Source organism: Struthio camelus, chromosome 2, assembly GCF_040807025.1.
Source record: "Struthio camelus isolate bStrCam1 chromosome 2, bStrCam1.hap1, whole genome shotgun sequence".
Lineage (NCBI taxonomy): Eukaryota > Metazoa > Chordata > Aves > Struthioniformes > Struthionidae > Struthio > Struthio camelus.
In genome coordinates, this window is record NC_090943.1 from 136,321,021 (window position 1) to 136,341,766 (window position 20,746).

The following is a 20,746-nucleotide window of genomic DNA, read 5'->3' on the forward strand; positions in this document are numbered from 1 at the left end:
GGCCGCCGGGACATGCTCAGTGCGAGCCGCAGCGCCCCGCCGCGGCGCCCCGCCTCCGCCTAACCCGGATACAGACGGGCCGCTGCCTTTCACCCCGGCTGGCTGGGGAACGTGGAGCCGGAGCCGGCCCGGCAACAGGAGGCACTGCCGCCGCCTTGGCTGCCGCGCCGCGGGCGAAGGAGGGCAGCCGCCGTGGCCTGGCGTGCCGGCGGCGCCATGGGGCCGTGGTGAACGCCCGGCGCCGGAGCCCGCCCGCCGCCGCCGCCGCCCACCTCGCTGCGCTCCCGTGGCGGCCATGGCCCCCATGGGGATCCGCCTCTCCCCCCTCGGCATGGCCGTGTTCTGCCTCCTGGGGCTGGGCGTCCTCTACCACCTCTACTCCGGCTTCCTGGCCGGCCGCTTCGCCTTCTTCATGCTGAGCGAGCCCGCGGCGGGGGGGCCCGAGGCCCCGCGCGGCTCCGCGCCGGCGGGCGCCGTGGACCTGCGGGAGCTGCTGGCCGTGTCCGTGCTGGCCGCCGTCAGGGGCGGCGAGGAGGTGAAGCGGGTCCGCGAGGGCAACGTCCTCAACGAGAAGGCCAAGGGGAAGACGCGGGAGGGGGCCGAGGAGAAGCTGACCAGCGGCGACCTGCTCTCCAACCGCAAGATGTTCTACCTGCTGAAGGGCGCCTTCCCCGGCGTGCAGGTGAGTGCCGGGGCCGCCCGCCAGCCCCGCGCTGCCGCCGGCCCGGCCGGCAGAGCCCGCCCTGAGCGGCGAGGGCGGCGGCGCTGCCCCCGGCGCCGCTTTCCCCTCCGCCCTGCGCCCCGAGCGGCCTGTGCGAGACCCGGGCAGCTGCCTCTCTCTGCCCCTCCTCCGCGGCTAGGAGCGCGGCAGGCAGCAACGCGGCCAAGAGAGGGTGTTGTGGAGGGGCTGTTCGCGATGTTTGCGAAACCTCAGCATCACCTTCCACCCCAGCTTGTTCCTGCCGAGTTGCGTCCCTCGTTTGAGGTGTTACAAGTTTGTAAGTGTGGACACCCTAAAACAAATCATCAGGCCCTGTTGCTTGCTTTCCTCAAGTGCCGTGGGGGCTTAAGATTTCTACTAAACTGGTTGTAGAGACACGTGTCATATGCGAGTTTTGTAATTTGAGGCAGGAAATATTTCTTTCTCCCGCCCCCTGTTTGCTGACTTTGTGCCAGTGCCGTTGTACCATATGTGACTTCATACATGTTAGCTGATGAAATAAGTTGCAGGGAAAGAAGAAGCAGGACTGGTTATAAGCTAAGCCATGCAAGATATTTAGCATAATATGGGCATGAGGGGAAAAAAAAACACCAAAGAATGGAAACTTTTTGAGTTATGATTTCTCTAATTAAGGTTAAATATGATTTGATAGCACCAATTCCGTATATGTTTGCGATGCTAAGATTAACATATACTATTAACTTATTTTCTTTGATTATCCTTTTTGCTCTATGTTACTGAGAGAGCGAGAAGTGGGGAGAACAGACTGAGAGTTTGAGGGTGGAGAAGATAGAGTTAGGGTACTAGAGCTGTCTTGTAGCTCTTGTTAGCTGATCGGCTTACCCAAAGTTACAGCCATCTCACTCTGTGGGTGACTGGCTACAAGGCGCAAAATGAATTTAACTTTATTTCAGAGATGTAGGGCACCCCAAGCCTTCCCTTCTAAAAACTGGGTCTAACGTTTTAAATTGTACCCAAAACAGAACCATATCTAGATGCCTTTTGCCTTTTGTCTACTTTACTTCCGCTTTCTCTGTAAATGAGAACTTCTTTTCAGTCTCTTGATGCTGATTTCCTTAACTTATAGTTATTTGAAACTGATGGAAAACCCTAAATAATGCAAAACTGCATGCTGTGAATTTGAAAGGTAATAATCTCATGCTTCTCCTGGACAGGTTGAAAGAAAAAACAGAGTAGTTGGGTTTTTTTTTCCTTTTCAGTTAAGTTTAGTCACAGCTCTAATCAGCACACCAGCCTAGTCGTTTTTGAGTGACTACTTTGGATGTTCCTTAGGCTTCTTTTTCTTAAGTACTGTATGAAACACATTGCGTAGGAAACCTAAAGGAAACACCAAATTGTCCAGCATTTGAAATAAACCTGATCTGTCTAGCATTCCTCTACAGAAAAATTATGAAGGCTGTGTTTTTGAAAACTGTTGCTGTCAGGGGCAAGCTACCTTCACGAGTCATACGTCATGGGAAGAAAATCTATTGTCCCCTGGTGGCTTTTGCTATTCAGTGTCCTCGTGGAGCTTGGCATTATGACATGCCCTCATCACTGCTTGAACTTTGCACATTTTCATGCATGAGCTTATTGAACAATATTACCTGTTCTGTGTTTGTGGTTACGCGTGTGAATTCTGATCAGGCGCCTAAGGAGCATAGCGATGAGACTCTGACTTGCATGGCTTCCTTTTGCAGGCTGTTAACTTTGAACTTCTTTTCAAAAACTTTGGTATTCATTTTTTATTTTCCAAATAGCTGACTTGTGCCTCTGTTACTAAAAAATAAAAAGACAGTATTTCCAAAAGCACAGCTGTGTTCTAACACACAGTATGAACTTCTGAGAAAATGCAGGTATCTCCTGCTTCCCCCTCCCTCACTCTGACCGACTGAGCTTGAGCACTGAGGATGAATAGGAAGTTTCTGGCTAACAAATCTTTCGGCTGATCTAGAGTTATTAACGTCTGACAAGTCAGCTTGGAGATAGTTAGTATTCTGAGTATATGATATGGATTAAAAATATATTATCTAATGAGTAATTTAAATATCTAGCAAATTGTGTGTACTAATAAGGCATGCTGCTTCTTAAAAATCTATACGATGATGAAAATGTATTCATAAACATTTGTCCAAATCAAAAAAACAAGATACATTTGTACATGTACATACATGTACCATTCTCAGGTCTGGAGACATGGTCATCTCATCCTGTAAATCCTTCCTGTGTGCTTTCAGCATTATACACCTAAAGCTGCGACTATTTCATAGAATAGACCTATAGGTTCAGTTGGTATGAGTCTGAGGATTAAAGTGGATTTCTTGAGACACCTTTCATGTGGAGCAGTATAAGACTGCATCTTACGTTATAAGAGGCATCATGCTTCCGCTAGCAGCATTATCTCTAAGTACAGAGGGACATTCCAGATAAAAAACCATTGCTGAAGTCAAATAAAAATCCTCTCTTCTTGCTGGAGATGATGCTGCTAACTAAAGGATTGTCAAATAAAAATTCAAACAAAGAATGCAAAGAATTCCAAGAATAAACTCATGTCAAATGCTTATTTATTCACATCATGGCAGTCATGGGCATAACAGGGGTATCTTGACGTTTGAGCTGGTGCCAAGTGCCCCAGCTGGCAACCCCCCCTACCGCCCAAACAGTAATAAAATCTGCCTTTAATGCAAAGGAAATAATCCACTGATTATTCTCTAAGAATGTGTAGTTTTCCAGCGTTTAAAAATAACGAGGGGGGAGAAGTTATTTGACCAATGTAAACTTAAGTCAGTGAGCGGTCTGGGATTTACCGTCTTTCCTGTATTGTGCTGCTTGACATAGTAAAGGAAAGCAGGTAGATAGTCTTTCTGAAGCAGATCTTCCGTTAAGACTACGTTATTAACAAAAGAGGGAAGAGTTAGACTTCCCAGTTATGGAAGTTGAAATAAATATGGAAAAATTATCAGATTCCTGACAGTTCCAATTTATAAAATAATGGCATTCAGAATCTGAGGGTGAGAAGAGGAACATCATCGAAAATGTTTTGCCTTGTCTTTTCTTTTAAGAAGAAGTATAACCTCTGCAAGGGAAGGGGGAAACTCTACTACTTACATAAGCTGCTCTATTTGATATAAATGAGTGCATTTTCAAAAACTAATAGTAAGACTTCTAAGAGCAAGATTAGATAAAGCAGAAGTGAACTGCTACTCTTTGTCCTTATCAGGGGAGGAAGGAGCACGTAAGTCATCTCAAATGTTTCCCAGTGTTGTTTGATCACAGTCAAGACCCAGCAATGAATATTCGTATGTATTTTCTATGAAATAGGTTTGTGCAGCTGATTTTAAAATACGTTTCATGCAGTGGTTTCATGCAGTGGTTTCACTTGACAAAGTCCCCAGCTGCAGTTAATGGCTTGAGGTGTTTCCTGCTCCTGCGCTCCAGAGTGTTGCCTTCTGTGTGGAATGCTGCAAACAACTGCAGTTAAGTAGCTGATCCAGCTAAAGTCTTCCTCTCTGCTCTCTTTCCGTTTTTAAAAATCTTTTCTGTGTTACTTAGCTGCTTTTCTGTTCAGTTCTCCACGTAGCCCCACTTAACGCTTGTGCTAGCATGCTAGTGGTGAGATAGGATGGGTTGGGATGGGGATAAGGTAAGGCTCAAGCCAGCCCTGCTGCTAGAGAGAGAGAGAGGGAGGTCTGGAGAAGCTGCCTTTGAATCCAAAGTTAGAAATTTCCAAGAGCTAATACATTTTGCCCGTAAGTGCTAATGTACTTTGTCCAGAAGAACTTCTCTTATTGAAGAGATGATCTGATAGTATAAGGACTTCAATGGCATTATCTGGTAAAAGAGCTGCTATCCTAGCGCCACAAATCAAGGTCTACCATTTTTCTAACACTACTTGTCCAGGAGTCAGTGTTGTGAACGTGATACGTGAACGCATCCAATGTGACCCTACAAACAAGCTGTATCAGTTCATCTGGACAAACAGTGTACGTAAGCACAAGGCTGGAATGACTAGCAGAGCTGGGGGGTTCTCCTTAAACCGGTACTTTGGCCAAAGTCCCTGTATCTTCAGACTATGAAAATGCCAGCTTTACAGTGGCCCACACAATTCTAATTCCACTGTTCTCCTTCTTCAATATAGCGTGGTTTCTTTTCATAGGATGAAAACTTAATCTTCCTTGACTGAATGAATTCTGAGCTTTACTTTCACTGTCATGTTTTGTTTTGCAGTTTTAGCTTATTTTTGACCAGCACCATGATGTACGTTCTATAGCTCTGTTAGCTACAGGTCTTTCTTTCTAGCATAAATATAGAATGGAGAAATATCTTTCATTTCTTCCTGTTTTATTGTGACTGTGATAGACAGTGAGTTGTCTTCTGCCCCACTGCTTTCTCTTCGGACATCATCTTTTTATCCCTCTTGCTGCTGCCCTGAATCTGAAGGTTCTTCTGTCTCTTTCCCAGTTAAAGTAAACTATACAACTACCTCAATTCAAGTTTGTGCATAGTAGTGTTGAAATCTGTCATCATTGTTTAAAATGGAAATTTAAGAAATTGTCAGTTGTACTGTTATCAAGATTTTCTTTTAAATTAAATTAAATTCTTCCACTTTTTGAAGATTAGGGTCTTGAAGCACTTCTTTTTCAAGCTACCTAGTTTTTTTTTTTTCCCCCCTAGGTTTAAATCTGCTGTTTGCAGACTTCTGACCACAATGCCACTTATCACACTAAAAAATTGAAATTTAATCTAAGATGGCAAGCTCTGCATCTGATAATTATTCTGTGGGGAGGACAGATATGTTAAGGAGTAGATTTAAAAAGCAAAATGCTACTTAAAAGCTTCACAAGGGTTTCAGTGCTCTGCAGAATTAATTCAGTAATTTGCATTTGTCTCTTCATGTGGAAAGACTGTCATCCTCAATTCTTGGGGTTTTTAACAAAATTAACATCTGTCTGACCCTTACAATTTTAGCAGCTGCCAGCAGGTTTCTAAGTAAAACAAGAATGTGTATGCTAATCTGAAATCTCATGAATAGGTGTTGTCTGCAGATACAGCTTTTAACATGGGTTTTAATTGGTTCTAGATGATTTATTTATGCTGGCCTTCTGTACCTAAAATGAAATTAAAGCCCTTAATTTTATGGTAATGGGCTCTGTTATTATCTTTTCAGATGTAATTACAAGTAGTTGAATTGGCTTGTATGTGTACTGGGCCTGTTTAATCTGCCAGATGAGCGTCTGGAGATTTAAGTTTCTCGTTAATGTAGTGAAGCACAAACAGCAGAAAAGTTTCTGTTTTATTATATTGATATGCTTCTAATCTGGTCTTATTTGCCTGTTTTCATAAAATGACAAATAGTGTTGAAAACCTCTTGTGATGTGCCAGTCATCCTTTTCTTTTTGTTAAATTTGCGTGGTTACGTTTGTAAGGAACTGTAACTGAGAAATTTGCCATCTATTAAAATGATGATGAACTAACCAGTGAATGGCTTTCTTACTATTAATGTTTTTAAATTATAATTGTTTTAACAGATTACTGTTGAAAATTGTGTGAATTCCATGATTCATACAGTTCCCTTTGTTGTATTTTTGTTGTTTTTATCTTTTTTTACCGACTTGTATTCATCATAAGTCAATAGAAGCAGATTTGTCATCTGATGTCTTTATCATATGTCAAAACCTGTTAGTTTCATTCTACTTCTAGCTGGCGTAATGACCAAACCTATGTAATGAAATTTTGATAAGCACCGTTAGAGCTCCATGTTCCTCCTTGTCCACACTGTCAGCTTACTTGTGCATGAAGTCCCTTCCTACTGTAATTCAAATAAATGAAGATGGAGTTGAGAGTAGAAGAAACTGTAGAACTTCTATCCAGCTGGACTTTTGTTGCCTTAAAAATGTGTGCTTCTATTATCCACATTGTGGTGTGGCATTATTACAGAGGTATAGGACATTTTAATTTCAAATGAATTCCAAAATGGTACGAGCAGATTTATTTATATAGGTATTTGGAATCTCTCCTTTCATAACGACATCTGCCCTACTTAAACTCTTTTGTAAACTGGACTCTAGCAAGTTAAGCCTTTTTCAAAGGCATGAAGAAGATCATCTGTAAAAGATATCTTTTTTTTTTTGTAGTGTATTGTGGTAAACCAAGAAGGAAAAGGTTGCTAAAGAACCCTTTCAAAAGAAAGCAACTGGTGTTAAAGATATCTGTGTATTGAATAAGCCTCAAAGTTTTGACTAAGCTAGTAAGATTACTATACTAAACATTAAACAGCTCTTAAATATTTGAACAGAAAACTCCATTTTATTTCTTTAGCTTATATTTGCAGTTTAATGTCTCTTTAATGGGTGGATTCAAAGGCAAAACTACAGCTGTGCTGTACTTTTTCAAACCAGGAAAAAATTAAATTTGTTCACTTTGCCACAGACAGCTAGTTAGTGTTTAAATAGGTTTGTAGGGTGATGTGTTGCCACAAAGACTTTGCGAAGTGCTGGTCAGGAATGGCCCCACACAGGCAATGAGCCAATGTGAGGTTCCCTTAATTCTTTATGCCGACTGGACTGTTGCTTGTTTGTTCAAATCACTAAATTTACCCACATAGATTTTTACTACGCTTCTGAGTTGTCTCCCTTGTTCTCGAGCAGTCCCAGATTTCACGCAGAGAGCGAACGTTTAAGACGTTAGCTTCCCAAGGCCTGAGCATGCTTCTGGGCTGTAGAATGCACAGCTTGTTCTGATCCAGGTGTTTCCATTGAACCTCTGCTGCTGGCTCTCGTGAACAATTTCCCTCATTCATTGTGAGATTCGTACATGTTACCGACTCATTTTAGAGAAGCTCTAAACTTGAAAAATGCGGTCAGATTCTCTTGCTTATAACAATGAATTTTTTGTTGACCTTTCAATGGTAGTCTTTTCACCATTTTACATGGTTTTTAATAAATCTCCACATTTGATGCAGTTCTTTTTTTGTGAGAAGGGCTTTTCCTCTAAATATAATTGGGGAAGATTGCTGAAAGGTAGTTAAACTCAGTATTAGTGGGCAATATACAGAACTTTATGAGACTGGCTTTTACAACATAAAGCTATTAGGAGGCTAACTCTACATAGCTATTTATTTGTCTCTTCTGCTTATTGTCTCAAATTCTTGCGGAGTGGGTTGCTGTCTAAATCTGACTGTTACACAACATTGCCTCCTCCTAAAGCTTTTAGTGTATGTGGAAGTCAGTATGCAAATTTGCAACTTTATAATTACTTACACTGAAGTAGCAGTTTAACTGACTGAGAGTATCTTGCTGGAACAAGCTTCATTGACTGAAACATTTGATATTGTGATTCTTTAGCTACTGTAACTACTCCTAATTTCTGAGTGAAGACTGGGGATATAGTCATCTACCTTCCATATCACTTCAGAAAAGACTGAAGGGAACCTGTAGAGGCTTCCAGCAAAGAAGTTGAAGGTGAACGTTAAGCAGTAAAATATGCTACTGTATTAACGCACAGGCTCATCTTCCTGGCTTGTTCCCTTGCTTAAGAAAGGGAAGTTTCCAGTGTTAACGGCTGGTGATACTCTTCTCCAGCAACCCTGTCTTGCAGAACCCATAATGTAGCTTCCTAACCATAAATAAAAGAAACATAGTCTCTGTAGTTATTGAAATGGCTATGAATTTCTACTTGGCCTGTGATTTTTAGGATATGCGGCCAAGGCTATGGAGTAAATGGTAATATGAATGAAAGAGCTAGTGATCCAGTTGTTTTTTTTTTTTTTTGAATGACCTTCAGACCAGTGAATGGGGTCTCTGCAACTATATTACTATTGTCTGTAGTACTGCAGAGAGTAATACTAACAATATTACTGCTATTATTATGCTGTAGCATCGTGTCTGAAGTTACAAAATTTGAACTAGTAGATCTTTCTCTGCAAACAGTACCTTTCAGATTATGTAATGTAACAATAAGTTTAGCAGGAGATTTTTCCATTTGAGGGTTGGAACCAACCCTGTAACGTTTTGGAAGCAGGCTTTATTCTATTGAAGAAAAAGATCACTTATGCTGGTGTGTTATATGCTATACTGGAACTTAAAAATGGCTGGAGGTTGTGCTGAAACTGCCAAGTCTGTGGAACTCATCTTGTTCACTTTGCTAGACTGTATCCCCTGGGGGAAAACACAATCAGCAGGTTTTTTGTTCAGTGACAGATGTTTAATTTTTAAATGTCACAGCAACTTCAAGGACTCTGTGGTTGGCACGCAACACTTTATAGACTGGTTTTATATCAAAAGACAGCCAGGGTGTATGGCTGTAGTTGCTGCAGTTCTGTTTGTTTTTTTTTTTTTTTTTTTGTAAATTCTCTCGGAGCAGATGACCCTTAACCCTTTGCTAATAACCTGTTGCAGCTGAAGCGTATGATGTCTCTTCTTGTTGTGGTGTGAAGTATGTAAATACCTTACTGAGTCAAAGTCTGCTATATTCCAACATAGTGTGATCATTTCTTTATTTTTATATCTTTCAGTGTCACTTGCCTACAACATCTATAGTAACAACAAAAGTTATTTTAGTCAGATGGTATTTACTCTAATATCAGATGTCTGGGTCTGAACTAATAGTCTAGACTCCATCTGCAGTGGATGGAGGGAAATAGGTGATTCTAGGCTGTAGACATGCCGCATCTCACATGCGTCTGCTACTTTCCCTGGACGGTAGCTGAATAATTGGTGGAGTGAGGCATTTCTGAAGGGTTCACTCAGGCTAAAGCTTGAAAGGTACAGTAACAATGCCTTCCTTTTCTGAGCTGTAGAAGGAGTGTAGAAATGCTGGTCTCCTAATATAACTGAGGTGCTAAAAGTAAATGGGATGGATCTATCTAAATGCTTGTTGGCATTACTTATGCCCAGTTGCATTGCAACCCCCCCCCCCCCATCCTCGTAAGCCACACCCGTAATGGTAGTGAGCTGTGGTTCGTATGTTTTCAGGGATTGACCCTTATTTACCAGTAATTCTTCCTGCAAGCTTATATGATATTTTGTGACATGAGAGATCATTATGTACAATATTCTATGATAACTGCATCTCTTGTGATCTGAAAATAACTTTCCACTTCAGTTAAAATTAAGGAACGTTCTGCAAAACCCAATACACCTTATTTCAGCAGAGTGGGACATGTATTCCATTGATTTAACAAACTCTGTTCTGCATGGAGATTGAAATGCCCTCTAGTGCAGAATAAAATTCATTAAGATAACCAGCAAGTGACAATAAGCTTAAATATGACCTTTGACTGCTGTTTATAAATGTTCCTTTCAGGCCTTCTTAGGTTGTCAGCCTAACCTACCCTAAAGGTAGGTGTGGAATGCTATTAACTTATTTGTAAAATAAAATATATATTCAACAGTTGTAAAAAGGTTACATCCAGTTGAGCTGCTTAAATCACAGGTCGTAATTCAATTCCAAAAGCAGGAACGGTATCTAGGATTCCTACTCCTATATGTTATTATACTACAGTTGCAAATTATTTGTTGGTAAAGTATCTGTATGTTTCAGTCTGCATCAGGTGATCTATGTATAGGATTCTCCATTGGTTGGAATATTAGACTGCTACTATAACTGTATACCTTGTGATTATCCAGGATAAAACGTTCTTCCTGTGATCTCTGAAGTAACTGCTTTTAACGTTTGATTTTAAAAATGCAATTCATACTGTGAGAACATTCAGTAAGAAGAACTGTAGGCAAACAAATGATGTCCAACTATGGTGTGATTCACAGCAAAATTTAGAATTCCAGTTTTTTATTGCTTGCCATGTGATGTTAATAACTTATCAATTGCTGAAAATAACCAGTTCATGCTGTTTTAGCTTGAGATGAAGGAAGAAAGAAAAGATAGGAAAAAAACCTTTAATTTTTCCAGTACCACAGTTATTACATTTGATGAGTTAATGCATCTGCTTTTGTTGTCTTATCATAGATAAATTCTGAAGAACATGTTGATGCAGCCGATCAGGAGACGGTCTCTTGGGATCGTAGTATTCCTGAAGATATAAAGAAAAAAATACAACCTAAAGAGGTTCCAGCAGAAAGTGTTACTGTCTGGATTGATCCGTTAGATGCTACACAAGAATACACAGGTAGCTGAATCTTGTTGGCAAATCATATGTGTAATTCTGATGTCTGCCTTTTGTACTGGAGACAAAATAGTAAGTGTTTCAAATGGCAACTCTTGTTAAAGTATATTACATCAAAAGTAGTATGATTTATTTGAACAAATTGTAAAATGAAACCTCTCTAGTTGTCAGACTCTAGTGTTCACTTTCATAGGTGCCAGCTCTGAAATTCATATTCCTTGTAACTAAGTAAATAAATGGTAAATAAATGGTAAAAATAAAATAAATGGTAACTGTCATTTATGGATTTAGTTAGGGATTACACATTTCATTTATTTCAGTTGTTATTGTGGAAACATTAAATATCTCAGAATATTCTTTATTCTTCTAAAGGAAAAAATAAATGAATATCCTACTTGAGAAACAAAGCTTTTTGTTTTTTTTAATATATAATTCAGTCTTCTTTTTCAAAAATCTGAGATGTCACATAAGCAACTTAAGGCAATACAAATAAAATTCTAAGTCATGAGTACTTCAAAACAAACACCACCTAGTGGTTATGTTTTTGCTAGTATTTCATTGATATAATCACCTTTTCATGTGATTATTCTTTAATGTCTGAATTTTCAGCATTGAGCTAATAGAGGTTAGGACAAGGGGCATAGAAAGGAGAATTTGAGTGCATATATCTTTTAATGAAAGTACATACTGCATAAGATATTACTATTAGCATTAGCTCTGGCAAGAGTATAGGGTATATCTACGGAACCGGAAGAATTACTGGAAAAGTGGAGAATCTTTTACGTCTTTTGATAACCGTAGGGTGACTTAAAGATACGACCAAGTTGCACAATTGTAAAAGGTGGAATTTGGAATGCCAGCTAGTTTTCAAAGAACAACATGTCTTTCTCAGGTCTATTTTCCTTTTTATTCTTCACATCTGATTGTAAACATCCTTATTTTCTCATTTTGCCCACAGAGGATCTTCGACAGTATGTCACAACAATGGTTTGTGTGGCTGTAAATGGTAAACCCGTAATAGGAGTGATACACAAGCCTTTCTCGGCATATACAGGTACTTTTATAACTTTACACATTTCTAACTCAGATGGATCTGCAGATGTAATGAAAAAATAAACCTGGTGCAAAATAGCACTGTTGTAGACCTTGGAATTAGAGCTGCAAATGTTTTCTGTGCTATATGTTTTACACAATGGAAAATGTTGTCCATGTTTAACGTAAAAATGATGCATTAAAGAAAAAAACCCTGAAACTACATTTGACAAATGAGATCTTTTCAAACAGGAATGCTTATAACAAACCAAAGAAAATGAAGCTCACGCATACTGACCTTTTGTGTGTTGTTACTCTTGAACAGAGTAGTGCTTTGCTCATCCAGCTCATTCAGCAGAAATACTTGGGAGTGTGAAATTGCACCCAGGAGCTGGTGTTTATTCAGTGTGAATAACAAAGACAGATAAAGATATTAATGACAACTGTGTTTATGCTTTTGGCAAGACTGTTCCTTGCAGCCTTATTGATTGTCTGGCATACTTTAAAATGCATGAGGCTGACCTGATCTTTGATACTAATGATGTGCCAGTGAGGATGGCTGCAAGTTTGGCAGTGTGTGTGTACAACCATTTCTGAGTGATTCAAAGTCGTTTCAGTATTCATATCTTATATATCATATAGTTGAAACGAGTTTCTGTTCTCATTTTTCCCCTTAGGCAATACTGACCTCTAGAGTTTTGAAGTTATGCAGTAGCTCTGATACAGGAACTAAGAATGTTTCAATAAATGTATTTTTTTTGTTTATTTGCTTTAGGTCTGTCTTCTTGCCTACTGAAAACTCAATATTTTGTGCTAAATACCTTGCTTTCCTTAAATGTTGTCTTAAATTCCAGTCACTTTAGTATGTGCTATATTTTGATATTCTTTAAGTTTCTTGAGCTTTTTTACACATATATTCTAAGTATCATCTTATATCTGAAGAAATTTTTTTCATCACTAATATAAATATGAAAATTTATCTCCTTTAACAGTAATAAAATTTGGCATCTTCAGACATGATATCAGAGGAAATGCAATGAATCTGTCATTCCACCTGAAGAATATGTTTTTCCTAAGCTGGAAATACGAATCTGTTGTCAACAGAATTTTTCCTAATAGTACCCCACAAATACAAAGCAATAGGGGCAGTCAGTATTGTTATTACACATAGCTTAGTCTGTTGGTATACAATCTAGCCCTCTAGTGAGATGAAATTGCTGGTTAGTCTGCTAAGTAAGTGTCAAATTAATGGTTAGGGGATGCCACCTACCAAGTTTGGCTTTGAAACTCGTAATAAAGCAAGAGGGAGGTTGTGTATTCTAAATCCAGTCCTCTAAAACACACACTGTGAAATGTTTTCATATCCTTCCTTGGTATTACTGTCCTTCTGAACAAAATGATTTAAGATAACATTTACGCTCTCTGCTTTGAAGAGCAGTCGGGTTATTTTGCTTTTAAAACAAAGGTATTTGAGGAAATATTGGATCTCTTTCTGACTCAAAGCCACCCTCTTAACTTTGGTGGCTTTACAAGTGCACGTTCTAAATATTGCTTCTTGAGGTTTTTTTCCTCTTACTATGTTTTTCTTTTTTTTTTTTTTTTTAAAGTCTCACACAGGAATAGCCAGGCGTGGGATAATGCCATATGCACAAAAGTGCGTGTTTGTGTGGGCAGCTGTTTTTTTTTCTCTTCCACTCATGTGCACGCATGGGCACGCGCCCCTTTCTTCTCTGTCAGCCTCAACTTTCAATATTATATCTAACAGAATTTAATTCAGAGGCATCACTTTCATTTTCTTGGATAAGTAGACTTTTAACTTTACGCTTAACAACAGCGATTGCCTTTTATAAAGCTTACCTGAACTTGTGTTTCTTTTGTAGCCTGGGCTATGGTGGATGGCGGGTCAAATGTAAAAGCTCGTTCGTCCTACAATGAGAAAACCCCGAGGATTATTGTATCTCGCTCTCATGCAGGAAAAGTAGAGCAGGTTGCACGGCAGACATTTGGAAATAAAACTGTGATAATCCCCGCTGGTGGAGCAGGTTTGGTTCCTTAAGCATGCTATCCCTCTTATTGCTTCCAAATGGTTTAACTGGCTAGCAGATGTTAGACAAAAAGGATGCAACTGTGGCATGCCCCCTTTCTCTTCTTATCCTTTGTTGTTTGCACCCCAAAAAGTGAGCACTTGGCAGTAGGAACACTGTTTCCCCTTTACATAAAACCCTAAATGGAAACCTAGTTCAGGCTTCAAGCTATCCACAGGTTGGTTAGTATGTGAATCTAATCTTGGACCAGCAGTGTTATTTTGGTCCTTTTACTGAATGCGTTTATGGGCATTCACGGAAGGCAGCGATGTGTTTGTGGAGGGAAAAAGAATATGTGACCAAATATAGAATCACAGAAGAGAATCTATTAGCTGTTAATTAACTAGTAGTATGTTTTTTGTTTTTTTTTTTTTTGTTTTTGGTTTTCTTTTTTTTTTTGTTGAGAAATTCGCTAAACATTGGTAGTAGTGCTTGCATTACTGTCAAAATAAAAAACTAGTATCACTAAATTCTATTGTTTTTTGTTGTTATCTGTCCAGCATCTAGTCCAAAGAGCTTTTATTTAACCTTACACGATATCCTTGCACGTGTTATTGGCAGAGTGCAAATATGTGAGGCACCAGCATGAAGTAGTACCTATTTTAAAGCCTTGTAAAATCCATGCAAAATGTGAATTTTATGGAAGTGTATCTTTCCATGTCTAATATGAAAAATCTGAGCTTCCTTTTAGAAAGTTTAGTCAATAAGATTGTGCATAGGTGAGCAGCTCTGGCTGTAACAATGAATCTAAATGAATTTTCTTATGATAGCAGAGGAGATGAAAGTATAACTGATTGTAGGTAGATATTCTTCTAGGTTTGACTCTGGATAAGACGAAAAAGAAAGGGAGGAAAAGTTTAATAAAACAGATGTTGGCTGAGCAATTGAAAAATTTCTATAAAATGAGGAACGCTGACTATGAGCAGTGACTAATGAACTGCACAATGGATGATAGAGGGGAATAAGCCTAACAGTGAAACAGTATTTCAGTTTATAGTCTTGTTCTTTTAAGGTGTCTCTAGGTACTTTTATGTAACACATTGATAAAAACTATCTTAAGAAGAACATGTCCAAATGCCCTACGTTTCAATAGTGGTTCGGGGGAACAATATTGATTTTTAAGCCTTCTCTGTAGGTCAAACAGCAAACAACAGAGGTTATTAGTGCCTCCGCTGTTATACTGGACTAGCATGATGTAGTTGAGAACACTGTTTTCCTAAATCTTCCATGTGCATGCTGTTAACACTTACCAGATTTATTCTTTGTGATGAATTGGGAAGCTTAATATTTTGTTAACTTTTGTTACTTCTGCTCATTTCTTCTAGGTTATAAAGTGCTGGCCCTCCTTGATGTGGCTGAAAAGAATCAAGAAGAAGCTGATGTGTATATCCATGTCACATATATTAAGAAGTGGGACATATGTGCTGGAAATGCTGTGTTGAGGGCATTGGGTGGCCATATGACTACCCTGGCTGGTGAAGAAATTAGTTACACTGGCTCAGATGGCAATGAGGGAGGACTTATAGCCAGTATCAACGTGAACCATAAAGCACTGATTGAAAAACTTCCAAATCTGGAAAAAACATCACGCAAATAAACTTGGCTGGTGGAGAAGTACAAGTCATGCTTTTGTAGTCTCCACATGCTCTGTCTGAAGAAGCAGGTGTGAAAACCTGCAGGGAAAGATGCACAGCAAAGCAATTTGGTGTGGGTTTGAGGACTATAGAGTGCATTGGGTTGCTTGAGTGGTGTTATTTGGGGGGGGGAAAAAATGGAAGTAGAAAGGTGACTGCCTCACACCTCAGTTTCCATATCTTATTTTTTGGACTGTTTTCATGCAGTTCTTTTACTCAAGGTGCATATACAGCATGTATTTGGGAATATAGGTGAACTAAAAGGAAAGTCCAAATTGGTTCATAAAATAACTTAAGTAGTTCTCACAGGAATTTCTTGGTACCTTTTACATCGTGTTACTGTAGTTTTAGCAGCTCCATAATGAATTAGGTAGGAAAAAAGATTGATTTATATAACCATTTGATAACCGTAAAAAAACTTAGCAGGAAATATAACCCTGTGTTTTATATCCCCTGAACAGAAAGCACAAGAAGGCTGACACAAATTTATATACAGCAACAATTTATCTTTGATAGAGTGGCACTCTTTCTGCTTTTTAAGAGGGAAAAAAAAATGTTCTGTATTATTTTGACATTTTCCTGAAGATGTAAACCAGTTTAGTTCAGATGAGTTGTGAATATTAGTGTTTTATTAATCAGTGTAATTATTTCCATATTCCTTTTTAAAAGAAGGCAATGTTTCCTTGTATAATTTTTAACAATTCTTGTCTTTGATTTCTGTGTACAGTGTTGAAGGTGCATGCTAGATTTTTCTCTAACGTAGGACTTGTTCATCATTTGGTGTTTATACCTACAGAAGCAGCCTTTTCCTTCGATATGTATTTTTTTTCACTGGGCGAGGTCATATGGAATGAGTTTGATGGGAATAATGAGTTGGTTGATTGTTTTCATTTACAAAATAAGATATAAACCAGCAATTTTTTTAGAACCCCAGAATGACCTTTGTCCCCTAGCTTAAGGGGCATTTGTGTCTGTATAAAGCTCTTGAGTCGTTCTGAAGAGTCTGTGGTTACTTGATTTGTGGAAATTAGCACAATGCATAAGACCATTTTCCTATAACTCTAAATTTAGTTTAAGTAAGTTTGTAGAGTATGTAGCATTTGAAGTACAGGAGGGTGACAGCATTATTCAATAAAGGTTTTTGAAATTGAGTCCAGTATACACAGAACAGAACATAGCCCCTTTGATATCAAATGACAAATTGTTGCATCTCTAAAATGTGTGGACTTCTATCTGCTGAAAATGTAACTATCTCTAACATTGTCCTTTCAACCCCTCTAAAAGGACTTCAGGAAGTTAAAATGTACGGGTTGTCTGCATATCAAAGGATAAGCTTCCCATATCTCTTCAAGAAAGCTAAAATTCTTATTTAATACAAACATTTTCCATTTGAAGGTTATTCAGTATAAGCATAGTCTGTTTAAAGCAAATTCATGTTCCCCTGGTAAATGTTCTGTGGTAAATGTCTTAAATTTTTCATCTATTGCTGTTCTGATTAAAAACAGGGATTCTCCCTCTACTTCAGTAGTGGTGCATGTCATACCACTTTTAATACTGTTAACTTCTAGCTAGTGCTTACTGTTCCGAAGGACCTCCTCAGATGTTACCCAGCTACAGATACAAACTTTCAGTTAGTTTTATTTTGTAAACTTACAGGCAAAGTAGACTGAAACTTAGTCCTGCTAGCCTTTTGGTACGGGTAGTTTTTTTGTGATACTACTTTTTGCCCAAATTTTTCACTATTGCTGCTATTCAAGAATAGCTTTTACATGTGTAGATAATATACAAACAAAGCAACTCAGCTTCCAGTTTTTAAGTTAAATAAACTGCTGAATGCCACAACAAATAAGTGAATATACCCTTATTAAAAAGGGGCTAATTTATTTTGAAACTTGTTGAGCTTCCAAATCTTAATGAAGAACAAAAATCTAGATATTTGTCAAGGCTTTAGTAACATTTTACAAGAAAACTGCAGCTTCCCCCCCCCCCCCCCCCTTTCTGGCTGCTGTGAGTGACTTAAAGCCTGATAAAAGGGCAGCCCTTCTGTTTATTAGTTAAACAATATGGGTTAAAATTTAGATATGAGAAATAGTCATAGTAGCCTATTATAAAAACCTGAGTGTGTCACTAAGGGTGAATGCACAGCATTCAAAGAGACAATAAGATAAAGCTCGTAGGAGATGATTGTTTTGCATTCAGGTTGAAAGTGTGTGTAATCTTTCCTCATGGAAGTGTGACTGCTTTTATTTTGCGTATGACTGTCACTTCCTTGCATAAGCTGTGGTCAGACTTGGTTTCCACATGAGAAATGAAGACTAGGTTAAGATTGCATATCTTGAGCTTACTTGCATCTTAGTTGAAGGTACACAGCAGTTAACAGCAGTATTTGCCTAATTAATTTTTCCCTAGGAAGATAAAGAAGGTATAAAGATACACTTTAGCCCCCCTTTCCATCCTCCCATTTGCTGGCTAAAATATCTCATCTTTCACCAGGAGGACTTAAGCTTGTTGAGACCTGATTATATCCTAAAGTGCTTTATTGCACTGAATCATAGCACTTACTACCTTTCAGTTTTGGACTCTGTGGACCATGCTCACTTCTGCTAAAAGGAAAGGAGGAGATGAAACTGAGGTGCCTAGATAAGTGCTGCTGGCACAGTCTGAGCACGTACAGCTTTTCCACAGCCGAGATCTAAGGTGATGCTTGGAATCTCCCAGTCTAGCCTGAAGAGCAGCTTCTTTGATATGAGTATAGTCAGGCTGCTGGTGAATATCATCTTCTGGTATTGTCATTTTACAATAAATGCAACTTTTGCACAGGCCAGGAAGTATTTAAAAGTGTTTGCTTAGTGCATGTGTTTCCTCACTCTTGGATATTTGTAGGTATAATATTAATACCCAGTATATGCTATTCCTTTGACCATGTTTACAATGTTTTAAAACACTTTGCTGTTCTGGCTTGACTATATGTTTTTTTTTCTCCTGTATGGATGTGACTTAAATTTGTGCCCAGAATGCTAGGAAATCATATCATAACATCTCACTGCAGGGCTAGAACATTGTTCTTTGTGTTCTAGCCTCTTCCACATAAAACCATCAAACCACTTTTAGGGATGGTACTTAAAACAATAGCACAGCATAAGTGGGTCCTACAAAAGTATGTTTTTTCTTAAAAAAAGAAAAAACAAAAAAACAAACAAAAAACTTTCACTGTATCATTCTAGCTCCAAACAAGGAAAGTAAGAGAATGTATTGTTTTAGCTTTGGTTTTTGTTTGTGTATTATGATGAAGGTGATTGCAAGTGAAATTATTCTAAAGCCATTTTTTAACAATCGGCTAAAAAGAGTGGATGGTAGCATAGATGATACCTAGTACTGTACCAAGAATCCTAACTTACATTCCTTAAATGAATGTTTTTCTAAATACATTGACACGGAAATAAAAGGATTGAAAATTGTACTTAAATGATTTCTAGTTCCACATATTTGCCAAACTCTTACAGATGAATTAAATAAGCACGGTTTGGTCTGATCTACAGAGCACACAAAAATAGTGAAAATAGTTAGCAGAGAGAGCTTGAATAATGAATTTAACCATGTAAGTGAAGCAGAGAAGTCATCCAGTGATATTGTTTCATATATTTACTTTTATTTTATCATCGTTACAGTCGCTAGAGTAGCTCCCCTGAAGACATATTTTTCTGATTTGCTTCAGATTTGAGAAGGCTTTTTTTTGGTTGATTTGTTCTCCTTTTAATGGTCAGTGGTTGAAGATCAGAAATATGAAGGGGAGTCTTCACTGGAGTTCATATCTGCTTATTTATAGATTGTTCTCATTAATTGAGAACATCCGATCTCCCAACATCTTTGCAATCCTATTATATCTGTTGGAGTTAAACAACAGCACTATAATACTCCTGGTTTAACAGGAGTATTAAACAGTCTGCACCCCCTGGAGTAATGCAATGAGAAGTGGCTAAGTATTAAGCTGAGCCTGTTGTGCGTTACACCAGCCGAGGCTTTGTCACAGGGGTGTAGTTCCAGTTGCAATTTCTGTGATGGCAAAACTGTTTTTATAGGGTACTGTCCCCCTAGTTATGCCCTACCTCTTTGTGAGTCTATTTTCTAAGTAAACCAGAAAATTGGAGAGGGAAGAAGCAGGCAGCTGTGCTAGAGAACTTGTAGGAGAGAGCATTTCCATTTCTTGCTGTAAATTTCATTGTTAGTATTTCTCTTTTGCTTCAGAGTTTAAATAACCATACAGTTAAGATTTAACTAACCATAGATAAATACCTCCATGCTTTTTAAACTCTAGCAGGATGGGAGGGAAGAATGCCTCCAGCCAAGGAAAGCCTGAATGGCTTCCTTTCAGGTTGAGTCTTCCTCAGTGCTTTATTGTTATAGAGATTTAGGACTTTTCATAATTGTAAATTTGACATTGCCAAAGTCCCATTCATAACTTATCTTCTGACCTACCATCCTGAGTGATAAAACTACTCTATATCCAGTTCATTTTGATTTAACTTGCTGAGACAAGATTGCATTAACTCTGAGGACTCATAAAGATTGCTTGACTTTTGAACTACATCTTCTATATGGCAGCTGTTATAATGAAGTGGTAGCACCTGCTGGAAGTGTGTTTCCCCCCTTGCAGGTAGCTAATGTCATTCACAGTTCGTATCGAGAGACTGTTGAAGCCCTAAACTTCATGGTTTTCAGGTGTCATGCTAGCTTTTTCAGCTTCTCTGAGTTTCCCTCTGGGGTTCTTATCTCTGGAGCCAGCAATTGGTAGCCACTTTTTTCTTTGCTGTTCCTCATTCTCCTATTGCTTCCTGATCCTTGCTCCTTTTTTATTCCATGTGAGCAAGAAAAAGGAGAGCTCAGAGGTGGAAACAGTCCAAGAAATAAAGGATCAAGGCAGCAAACTACCCAGTCCACTTTATCCTAAAACAGTTAATGTTTTAAACCAAGGTCTAAGGTGTTGATCCTACCAAAAATGTGATAGATTACAATAAAATAAATGCCGCTTAAAGTTTTATGTGATTGTTGGTGTAATAATGCTGAACATCCAGAAAAGATGCAGGTAGACTTAGGGGGTACAAGTTAAATTATCTTAAAAGGGAGGAGAAGAGAACAGCTTTTCAGTGTTCTGTTA

The 20,746-nt window shown here is 38.8% G+C and overlaps 1 protein-coding gene across 1 annotated transcript; it reads left to right on the forward strand.

Annotated features, from left to right (window-relative positions):
- The first annotated feature begins 62 nt into the window (after window positions 1–62).
- Window positions 63–20,629, forward strand: BPNT2 (3'(2'), 5'-bisphosphate nucleotidase 2). Its single transcript, XM_068932659.1, has 5 exons — window positions 63–682; window positions 10,685–10,844; window positions 11,800–11,895; window positions 13,754–13,915; window positions 15,283–20,629. Exons 1-5 carry the CDS (start codon window positions 296–298, stop codon window positions 15,552–15,554), a joined length of 1,077 nt encoding a protein of 358 aa, XP_068788760.1. The 5' UTR covers window positions 63–295; the 3' UTR covers window positions 15,555–20,629.
- Window positions 20,630–20,746: the final 117 nt, after the last annotated feature.